An 11,724-nucleotide genomic window follows, 5' to 3' on the forward strand; every position below is an offset into this window, starting at 1 on the left:
TCGTGCTATGCATGAAAAATCGTGACTGGTGCAGTGTTTTGTTATTTAAATCATAAATGAAGCTGCTGAGTTGCGCCGTTCTCAAGCCACTGATGCAACCCCGCAATGACGTCAAGTGCAGCGGGTTGCCGATAAACCTGGTGTCAGGCGTCAAGTGTTCGAAGAGTGGATGCTTAAGCCAGGTTTACACTGGGGCACTGAGTACTGATGGGGAAAACCGACCTGTTGAATCTGATAATGGTATTTTAGCTCCGTTTAACCGGTACTTTAGGTTATAACAGGAGTTTTTTTTTATTTTTACAAAAACAGAAATATCAATTATCCATTGCAACAGTGCCACAATTTCTTGTTTTTAAATAAACCTTTCTTGGTTCAAATGGCTCTGAGCACTACGGGACTTAACATCTGTGGTCATCAGTGCCCTAGAACTTAGAACTACTTAAACCTAACTAACCTAAGGACATCACACGCATCCATGCCCGAGGCGGGATTCGAACCTGCGACCGTAGCAGTCCCGCGGTTCCGGACTGAGCGCCTAGAACGGCTAGACCACCGCGGCCGGCTAAACCTTTCTTGAAAGCAAAGTAATTTTATACGTAAAATTTGGGTTATTCTGAAATATTGAGTTATTGCAGAAAATGTGAGAAGCGACCATTGCTTTCTTTAATAACAATGCTGACAGAAACGAGCAGTAAAGACATGGCATAAAAATTAGTACAGTACTGGTGAGACAATAATGCCGCCGTTGCCATGTGTCGTGGCTCAGGTACGCACGTACTTGCCGTGCGCAAGGTTGGCCCCGCCTGGTCTATACGGTAGTTTCTTGTTGTCGTCACCGGGCACCCGCTGTACTGCAGAATGGCACCAACCCTAGACTGGAAATATTTCGACGAAGTGACGTAGCAATGAAGTACAATGCTCCATTTGCTTTAAAAGATTAAAGAGTTGTCTGAAGAGGGAGGAAATTATCGTAAGACTAATAAATTAAAAACTTAACAAAAGTCCATTCACAGTTGACAACAAAAATAGACAGTAGCTGATCTGCTGCCGGTGTCTATATACCGGGTGATCAAAAAGTCAGTATAAATTTGAAAACTGAATAAATCACGAAATAATGTAGATAGAGAGGTACAAATTGACACACATGCTTGAAATGACATGGGGTTTTATTAGAGCCAAAAAATATAAATGTTCAAAAAATGTTCGACAGATGGCGCTTCATCTAATTAGAACAGCAATAATTAGCATAGCAAAGTAAGACAAAGCAAAGATGATGTTCTTAACAGGAAATGTTCAATATGTCCGACAGCAGTCCTCAACAATAGCTGTAATCGATGAATAATGTTGTGAACAGCACAGTAAAGCATGTCCGGAGTTATGGTGAGGCATTGGCGTCGGATGTTGTGTGGTGTCACCGCCAACCACCACACTTGCTAGGTGGTAGCCTTTAAATCGGCCGCGGTCCGTTAGTATACGTCGGACCCGCGTGTCGCCACTGTCAGTGATCGCAGACCGAGCGCCACCACACGGCAGGTCTAGAGAGACGTCCTGGCACTCGCCCCAGTTGTACAGCCGACGTTCATAGCAATGATTCACTGACAAATACGCTCTCATTTGCCGAGACGATAGTTAGCATAGCCTTCAGCTACATTTGCTACGACCTAGCAAGGCGCCGTATTCAATTGATAATTAATATTATGAAACATGTACCGTAACGAGAGATGTTCTACAATTGTGGATTAAAGTTAAGTATTACATCATCTACGTACTTTATTTGCAATTCTCAAGATATTGTCCTGTTCCAGACCTCACGCCAGTCAGCGTGTAATTAAACGCGTGCATTTCGGCCTCCTCTAGAAAAAAAGTGTGGGCTCTTCTGCCAACACTACATGTTGTCTTTCAGCATCCCTAGAGATGTCGGTCGATCACGATACACTTGCGACTTCGGATAACCCCAAAGCCAATAATAGCACGGACTGAGGTCTGGGGACCTGCGTCTAGCAATATGGGGTGTTTTTTTTTTTTTGTTCTAATAAAACCCCATGTCATTCCAAGCATATGTGTCAATTTTTACCTCTCTATCTATATTATTCCGTGGTTTTCAAATTTATATTGACTTTTTGATCACCCGGCAATATGCCTTTATCTATTTGTAGCCCTCGAAGACGGACAAATTAACACGAAAAATAGAGTTCTCGAACCTGAGTTTTCACTCTAACATTAACTATTCATAATGGCCAAAGATTGATATGATCCCGGTGACAACATGATTTTCAGAGTTTCAAGAATCAATAAGAGAATACTGGTGATCTGTACTTTTCAACCACTTACTATCACTTTTCAGGAATAACAACGAACGGTGGACGGAGGAAGTTTTCTTTTATTTGCCTATTAAATATTTTGATTCTATGTATCTCTAAACTTAGAGACTAATTTTCTCAGTCTTTGTTCGACTTCTGCGTTTATTAGAGGAAATAATAGGAACAAGAAACAAAAAATCAGTTATTTCAGAAACCAGCTATTTTGAGCAGTTTTAATAGCCAACTTAAACAGACATGGAAAAAAAGCGACATAACGTAAAACGGGCTGTTTCAGCGCTAACTGCCATCGCTAACAATGACAAGGGGACGGCCTCAGACACGGACAACCGATTCGGCTCAGATTTGGCACGTCGCTTGTGTACAACCTAAAACGAAGGAATCTAAGTTATTTTGGGTCAACACCCCCGCGTTTATGAGAAAATCACCCCTAAAGGTTGTAAAGAGCAATCGACTCAAAATTGGAGGGATCGATAGATAATTGTAAACAGAGCATTTTTCATCATCGGGTATGGGGTCCGCCCGCATCTCGTGGTCGTGCGGTAGCGTTCTCGCTTCCCACGCCCGGGTTCCCGGGTTCGATTCCCGGCGGGGTCAGGGATTTTCTCTGCCTCGTGATGGCTGGGTGTTGTGTGCTGTCCTTAGGTTAGTTAGGTTTAAGTAGTTCTAAGTTCTAGGGGACTGATGACCATAGCTGTTAAGTCCCATAGTGCTCAGAGCCATTTTTTTTGGGCATGGGGTCCGCAAACGCAAACTTTTCCAGAAATCGAGGAGAGAAACTTTTATAGCTGCCGCTCCTGTACCCACATGGTAAACGCTATTCGGGACAGCGCTGATAGCGCACCGGCCAACGCTGGGTCTCGAAGACCCCGGGTTCGAATCTCGAAAGATAGGACACAACAAACAATAACTAGTTACTACGGCATAAACAGACGAGCTAATTACTACAAACTACATACAGTACTCGTCATATGTTACTTACGGAAGGGCACTGTATTCATTCACAAAACGTATTTCATTCGGCGCATTAACGATGGAAAAATAACTACATGTATCCGCGAGGTTCGCGGCAGCCTAATGACGGAAAACAACTCTTTCCGAATGACTTCTATAAGGCTCGTGCTGGACACCTCCACTCTTCCAGGTTCACAACTATGATATGACGAAGAGGCAACCGGGACAACTTAACTCTCCGCGCGTGCATTCTATGCCGTGCCTCGCTGTAAACAAGCGTCGCGCGGTTGGCTATCTGTGATCCCTCGTGAGGAATTCGCAGCACTCTTACTCCGAGTTGTTCTCATGTGACAAGGCTTAAAAGTTTAATTCTTTACTAACTCACGGCGTTTGGGAAATTAGTTTGCCTACCTTATTATTATCATTCCTTATTGATTTACTTACAGGGTGTTTCAAAAATGACCGGTATATTTGAAACAGCAATAAAAACTAAACGAGCAGCTATAGAAATACACCGTTTGTTGCAATATGCTTGGGACAACAGTACATTTTCAGGCAGACAAACTTTCGAAATTACAGTAGTTACAATTTTCAACAACAGATGGCGCTGCAAGTGATGTGAAAGATATAGAAGACAACGCAGTCTGTGGGTGCGCCATTCTGTACGTCGTCTTTCTGCTGTAAGCGTGTGCTGTTCACAACGTGCAAGTGTGCTGTAGACAACATGGTTTATTCCTTAGAACAGAGGATTTTTCTGGTGTTGGAATTCCCCCGCCTAGAACACAGTGTTGTTGCAACAAGACGAAGTTTTCAACGGAGGTTTAATGTAACCAAAGGACCGAAAAGCGATACAATAAAGGATCTGTTTGAAAAATTTCAACGGACTGGGAACGTGACGGATGAACGTGCTGGAAAGGTAGGGCGACCGCGTACGGCAACCACAGAGGGCAACGCGCAGCTAGTGCAGCAGGTGATCCGACAGCGGCCTCGGGTTTCCATGCGCTGTGTTGCAGCTGCGGTCCGAATGACGCCAACGTCCACGTATCGTCTCGTGCGCCAGAGTTTACACCTCTATCCGTACAAAATTCAAACGCGGCAACCCCTCGGCGCCGCTACCATTGCTGCACGAGAGACATTCGCTAACGATATAGCGCACAGGATTGATGACGGCGATATGCATGTGGGCAGCATTTGGTTTACTGACGAAGCTTATTTTTACCTGGACGGCTTCGTCAATAAACAGAACTGGCGCATATGGGAAACTGAAAAGCCCCATGTTGCAGTCCCATCGTCCCTGCATCCTCAAAAAGTACTGGTCTGGGCCGCCATTTCTTCCAAAGGAATCATTGGCCCATTTTTCAGATCCGAAACGATTACTGCATCACGCTATCTGGACATTCTTCGTGAATTTGTGGCGGTACAAACTGCCTTAGACGACACTCCGAACACCTCGTGGTTTATGCAAGATGGTGCCCGGCCACATCGCACGGCCGACGTCTTTAATTTCCTGAATGAATATTTCGATGATCGTGTGATTGATTTGGGCTATCCGAAACATACAGCAGGCGGCGTGGATTGGCCTCCCTATTCGCCAGACATGAACCCCTGTGACTTCTTTCTGTGGGGACACTTGAAAGACCAGGTGTACCGCCTGAATCCAGAAACAATTGAACAGCTGAAGCAGTACATCTCATCTGCATGTGAAGCCATTCCGCCAGACACGTTGTCAAAGGTTTCGGGTAATTTCATTCAGAGACTACGCCATATTATTGCTACGCATGGTGGATATGTGGAAAATATCGTACTACAGAGTTTCCCAGACCGCAGCGCCATTTGTTGTTGACAATTGTAACTACTGTAATTTCGAAAGTTTGTCTGCCTGAAAATGTACTGTTGTCCCAAGCATATTGCAACAAACGGTGTATTTCTATCGCTGCTCGTTTAGTTTTTATTACCGTTTCAAATATACCGGTCATTTTTGAAACACCCTGTACCTTATTAACCCTCCTATCCCTATCAATTGAGATATGGAAAGATAAAAACGAAAAGAATAACATCCGCTAGGTTTCTTCGAGATTCAAACCCGGGTTCTCCCATTCCGAGCCAGTTACCTTGGCCATTGCGCTATCGGCGCTGCCGGCGAAAAGCTTTTTGCATGTCGGTACAGAAGCGGCAGTTATAAAAGTTTCTTACCCCCATTTCTGGAAAAGTTTGCGTTTTCGGACCCCATACCTGATGATGAACAATGCTCTACTTACAATTACCTATCGATCCCGTCAATTTTGTGTTGATTGCTCGTCATACACTTAGGGGTGATTTTCTCAAAAACGAGGGGGTGTTGACCCAAAATATCTTAGATTCCTTCATTTTAAGTTGTACACAAGCGACCTGCCAAATTTGAGCCGAATCGGTTGGCCGTGTCTGAGGCCTTCCCCTTGTGAGTCGCGAAACTTGAGGCACGACTGTGAAACTAGTTTAGTAAATGGCTGTCTACACGGCGACGTGAATGTGCAGTTCTGTTTCGACATTTTGTGAGTATCGAAGCTCAATTTTTGTCTCTGAAATTAAATTGATAAGACTGAGAAATTCGCTTCTGTGGTACAAATATATAATATGTGGTCAACAGTATCCGGATACCTCCAACAACATACGTATTTCATATAAGGTGGATTGTGCTGCCACCTACTGCCAGGTACTCCATAGTAGCGACCTCAGGAGTAATTAGACATCGTGAGAGCGGAATGGGGCGCTCCATGGAACTCACGGACTTCGAACGTGGTCAGGTGACTGTGTGTCACTTACGTCATACGTCTGTGCCCGAGATTTCCACACTCCTAAACATTCCTAGGTCCACTGTTTACGATGTGACAGTGAAGTGGAAACGTGAAGGGACACGTACAGCACAAAAACGTTTAGGCCGACCTCGTCTGTTGACTGACGGAGACCGCCGACAGTTGAAGTGGGTCGTAATGTGTAATAGGGAGACATCAATCCAGACCGTCACGCACGAATTCCAAACTGCATCAGGATGCACTGCAAGTACTATGACAGCTAGGAGGGAGGTGAGAAAACTTGGGTTTCACTGTCGAGCGACTGCTCATAAGCCACACATCACGCCGGTAGATGCCGAACGACGCCTCACGTGGTGTAAGGAGCGTAAACATTGGACGAATGAACAGTGGAAAAACGTTGAGTGGAGTGACGAATCACGGTACACAATGTGGCGATCCGATGGCAGGGTGTATGTATGGCGAATGACCGTTGAACGTCATCTGCCAGCGTGTGTAGTGCCAATAGTAAAGTTCGGAGGCGGTGGTGTTATGGTCTGGCCGTGTTTTCCATGGAGGGGTCTTGCACTCCTTGTTATTTTGCGTAGCTCTATCACAGCTCTGGCCTACATCTTCTTGTTTCCCACTGTTGAAGAGCAATTCGGGGATGGCGACTGCCTTTCAACACATGTTCATAATGCACGGCCTTTGGCGGAGTGGTTACACGGCAATAACATCCGTATAATGGACTGGCCTGCACAGATCCCTGACCTGAATCCTACTGGGGTGTTTTGGAACGCCGACTTCGTGCCAGGCCTCACCGTCCGACGTCGATACCTGTTCTCTCTGCACCGCTCCGTGAAGAATGGGCTGCCATTCCCCAAGAAACCTTCCAGCACCTAATTGAACATATGCGTGCGAGAGTGGAAGCTGTCATCAAGGCTAAGGGTGGCCAACACCGTATTGAATTCCAGCATTACCGATGGAGGACACCACGAACTTGTAAGTCATTTCCAACCAGGTGTCTGGATACTTTTGATCACATAGTGTACTTTATGTTATTAACTATTTTCATTTGCACTCGTATTAGCTTTCCTCTTAGCATAAACTTACTTAACATATTATGAAACAAAATTGTCCATCGTTCATCAGCAGAACAATGCTCTAAATGAGATTGCAGCGGAGTGTGGGCTGACATGAAAATTCCTGGCATATTAAAACTGTGTGCCGGACCGAGACTCGAACTCGGGACCTTTGCCTTTCGCGGGCAAGTGCTCTACCACCTGAGCTACCCAAGCACGACTCACGCCCCCTGCTCACAGCTAGGAGATGAGGTACTGGCAGAAGTGAAAGTGTGAGGACTCGGCGTGAGTCGTGCTTGGGTAGATAAAAAAAAAAGGAGAGAGAGAGAGAGAGAGAGAGAGAGAGAGAGAGAGAGAGAGAGAGAGAGAAGTAGAGCACTTTCCCGCAAAAGGCAAAGGTCCCGGGTTCGAGTCTCGGCTCGGGACACAGTTTTAATCTGCCAGGAAGTTTCTTAGGATTAAATACTTTTTGAGTCCCATTCATTAAAAAAAATTCATTTTGGATGGCAGTTATAAGAGTCGAGGGACATGAAAGGGAAGCAGTGGTTGGGAAGGGAGTGAGACAGGGTTGTAGGCTCTCCCCGATGCTATTCAATCTGTGTATTGAGCAAGCAGTAAAGGAAACAAAAGAAAAGTTCGGAGTAGCTATTAAAATCCATGGAGAAGAAATTAAAACGTTGAGGTTCGCCGATGACATTGTAATTCTGTCTGAGACAGCAAAGGACCTGGAAGAACAGCTGAACGGAATGGACAGTGTCTTGAAAGTAGGATATAAGATGAAGATCAACAAAAGCAAAACGAGGATAAATGGAATGTAGTCGAACTAATTCGGGTGATGCTGAGGGAATTAGATTAGGAAATGAGACGCTTAAAGTAGTAAAGGAGTTTTGCTATTTGGGGAGCAAAATAACTGATGATGGTGGAAGTAGAGAGGGTATAAAATGTAGACTGGCAATGGAAAGGGAAGCGTTTCTGAAGAAGAGAAATTTGTTAACATCGAGTATAGATTTAAGTGTAAAGAAGTCGTTTCTGAAAGTATTTGTACGGAGTGTAGCCATGTATGGAAGTGAAACGTGGACGATAAATAGTTTGGACAAGAAGAGAATAGAAGCTTTCGAAATGTGGTGCTACAGAAGAATGCTGAAGATTAGATGGGTAGATCACATAACTAATGAAGAGCTATTGAATAGAATTGGGGAGAAGAGGAGTTTGTGGCACAACTTGACTAAAAGAAGGGATCAGTTGGTAGAACATGTTCTGAGGCATGAAGGGATCACCAATTTGATACTGGAGGGCAGTGTGGAGGGTAAAAATCGTAGAGGGAGACCAAAAGATGAATACACTAAGCAGATTCAGAAGGATGTAGGCTGCAGTAGGTACTGGGAGATGAAGCAGCTTGCACAGGATAGAGTAACATGGAGAGCTGCATCAAACCAGTCTCAGGACTGAAGACCACAACAACAACTGTTTGGGAGTGGAACAGGGAGAGAAGATGCTAGTTGTGGTTCGCGGTACCCTTCGCATGGTGGGTTGCGGAGTATTTATGTAGATGTAGAAGCATTAAACAATGATACTGACAGTCTAGGGGCAGCTTCAGTGAAGGCAGCCTCCCGGTACAGACCTGAGCACGGCCGAAGGAGTGGGCCGGATTACGCGCCGCGCCATGACGCCGAAGCGCTGCGAGGAGTCGACGTCGGCGTCAGCGGCGCCGCGCCCCCGCAGGGAGCCGAAGTCCAGGGCGAAGGCGACGCGGCCGATGACGTCGGTGGCGTAGTGGGCGGCCAGCTCCCTGGCCTCCAGGTCCGCCGAGCCGGCGCCGGACTGCAGCGCCTGGTGCCGCAGCGCGGCGGCGAGGGCGGCGGCGCAGTGGGCGACGGCGGGGGCGGCGGCGGCCACGCGGCCCGGCGAGAAGGGCGGCGCCAGCTTGCGGCGCAGCGCCGCCCACGCGGGGCCGTCCATGGTGAGCAGGTGCGCGGCCAGCGGGTCGCCGCGCGCGTCCCAGGGCACGCCGCGCGACGAGAAGCTCACGAAGTCGGGGCCCAGCAGCCGGCGCGCCAGCACCGGGTCCCGCACCTGAAAGAAAAAAAATGTTCAAACGTGTGTGCAATCTCATAGGAGAGGAGGGGGAGATTAGTGTTTAACGTCCCGTCGACAACGAGGTCATTAGAGACGGAGCGCAAGCTCGGGTGAGGGAAGGATGGGGAAGGAAATCGGCCGTGCCCTTTCAAAGGAACCATCCCGGCATTTGCCTGAAGCGATTTAGGGAAATCACGGAAAACCTAAATCAGGATGGCCGGAGACGGGATTGAACCGTCATCCTCCCGAATGCGAGTCCAGTGTGCTAGCCACTGCGCCACCTCGCTCGGTCTTTCCTTAGGTTAGTTAGGTTTAAGTAGTTCTAAGTTCTAGGGGACTGATGACCTCAGAAGTTAAGTCCCATAGTGCTCAGAGCCATTTGAACCATTTGAACCTCGCTGTTTGGTCTTCTCCGCCAACCAACCAACCACATCTACCTCCCTAGCCTAACATCCAAGTAATTCTGTACTGTCTCCAACCACAGAGTTCTGAAAAATCTCAGCATGACCCCATCAGTGTTTCACTTTAGTATGGTGGTGGTGGTGGTTAGTGTTTAACGTCCCGTCGACAACGAGGTCATTAGAGACGGAGCGCAAGCTCGGGTTAGGGAAGGATTTGGAAGGAAATCGGCCGTGCCCTTCCAAAGGAACCATCCCGGCATTTGCCTGAAGCGATTTAGGGAAATCACGGAAAACCTAAATCAGGATGGCCGGAGACGGGATTGAACCGTCGTCCTCCCGAATGCGAGTCCACTGTGCTAACCACAGCGCCACCTCGCTCGGTAATCTTATGGGACTTAGCTGCTAAGATCATCAGTCCTTAAGCTTACACACTGCTTAACCCAAATTATCCTAAGAACAAACACACACACCCACGCTCGAGGGAGGACTCGAACCTCCGCCGGGACCAGCCACACAGTCCATGACCGCAGCGCCTCAGACCGCTCTGCTAATCCCGCGCGGCATCGCACCTGACATGTACATACAGCACAACACGATAAGGCACAGCACACAGTAAGTAGGCAAAGTGCGCGACCACTGCCTGCTAAAAAGGTGGAGGACCCAGAAGTCACGGTCGGATGTCAATGTAACTTCATACAAGCATATAACATCAGTGAGTTTCTAAATATACACACATCAAAAAAGGTTTTGCATCACCTCGGTTCCGAGACTTCCTGAACATCTACAGAAAAGCGGAATAGAGATCAACATAAACATCATTTACGCCCTTGTTATTGCTCACCACACATCGCATGTTGTGCCACCATACAGCGAGACATTCAGAGGTGGTGGTCCAGATTGCTGTAGACGCCGGTACCTCTAATACCCAGTAGCACGTCCTCTTGCATTGATGCATGCCTGTATTCGTCGTGGCTTACTATCCACAAGTTCATCAAGGCACTGCTGCTGCAGATTGTCCCGTTCCTCAACAGCGATTCGGCGTAGATCCCTCAGAGTGGTTGGTGGGTCACGTCGTCCATAAACAGCCCTTTTCAGTCTATCCCAGGCATGTGCGATAGGGTTCCTGTCTGGACAACATGTTGGCCACTCTAGTCGAGCCATAAGTTATTCACAAGATGTGCACGATGGGGGCGCGAATTGTCGTCCCTGAAGACTAATGCCTCGCCAATATGCTGCCGATATGGTTGCACTATCGGTCGGAGGATGGCATGGACGGCGCCTTCCATGAACACCAATGGCGTACGTCGGCCCACATAATGCCAAAACTGTAGTGAACCTCGACGTTGCTGCACTCGCTGGACAATGTGTCTAAGGCGTTCAGCTTGACTGAGTTGCCTCCAAACACATCTCCGACGATTGTCTGCTCGAAGGCATATGTCACACTCATCGATGAAGAGAACGTGATGCCAATCCTGAGCGGTCCATTCGGCATGTTGACCGGCCCATCTGTACCGCGCTGCATGGTGTGGTTGCAAAGATGGACCTCGCCATGGAAATCGGGAGTGATGTTGCGCATTATGCAGCCTATTGTGCACAGTTTGAGTCGTAACACGACGTCCTGTGGCTGCATGAAAAGCATTATTCAACATGGTGGTGTTGCTGTCAGGGTTCTTTCTTTTGCTTTTTTTCTGCTACTGCCTTTATCCCGCAGTGAGCGCAGGGTTGGCAGGGGTTAAGTAGGGAATTGGCATGATTAATTTTAAGGGGTGGCCAGATGCCCTTCCTGCCGCCACCCCATACCCCAGCTGTCTGCATCTAGTGTAAATCATGAAAGGGTGTGAATGTGTTTCAAATGTCTGCGAGTCGTGTAACTGAGGCGGGATGTGGGCACCAGCCCGGTATTCACCTAGTAGGATGTGGAAAACCGCCTAAAAGCCACATCCAGGCTGGCTGCCGCACCGGCGGTCGTCGTTTATCTGCCGGGCGGATTCGATCCGGGGCCTACCTGAGTCCAGGAAGCAGCGCATTAGCGCTCTCGGCTACCCTGGCGGGTTTGTTGCTGTCAGGGTTCCCCCGAGCCATAATCCGTAGGTAGCGGTCATCCACTGCAGTAGTAGCCCTCGGG

General features: G+C 47.7%; 1 protein-coding gene across 1 annotated transcript in view; it reads right to left on the reverse strand.

Annotated features, from left to right (window-relative positions):
- Positions 1 to 9,703, reverse strand: part of LOC124553350 (probable cytochrome P450 6a13) — a 55,649-nt gene extending 45,946 nt beyond the window's left edge. Inside the window, exons 1-3 of the mRNA XM_047127224.1 lie at positions 9,668 to 9,703; positions 9,043 to 9,195; positions 8,744 to 8,952 (exon numbers count right to left, since the gene is read on the reverse strand). Coding sequence (XP_046983180.1) covers positions 8,744 to 8,952; positions 9,043 to 9,195; positions 9,668 to 9,703 — 398 coding nt within the window. The remainder of the gene's footprint in view (positions 1 to 8,743; positions 8,953 to 9,042; positions 9,196 to 9,667) is intronic.
- Between the last annotated feature and the right edge of the window lie 2,021 nt (positions 9,704 to 11,724).

The sequence above is a fragment of the Schistocerca americana genome, chromosome 11 (assembly GCF_021461395.2).
Source record: "Schistocerca americana isolate TAMUIC-IGC-003095 chromosome 11, iqSchAmer2.1, whole genome shotgun sequence".
Lineage (NCBI taxonomy): Eukaryota > Metazoa > Arthropoda > Insecta > Orthoptera > Acrididae > Schistocerca > Schistocerca americana.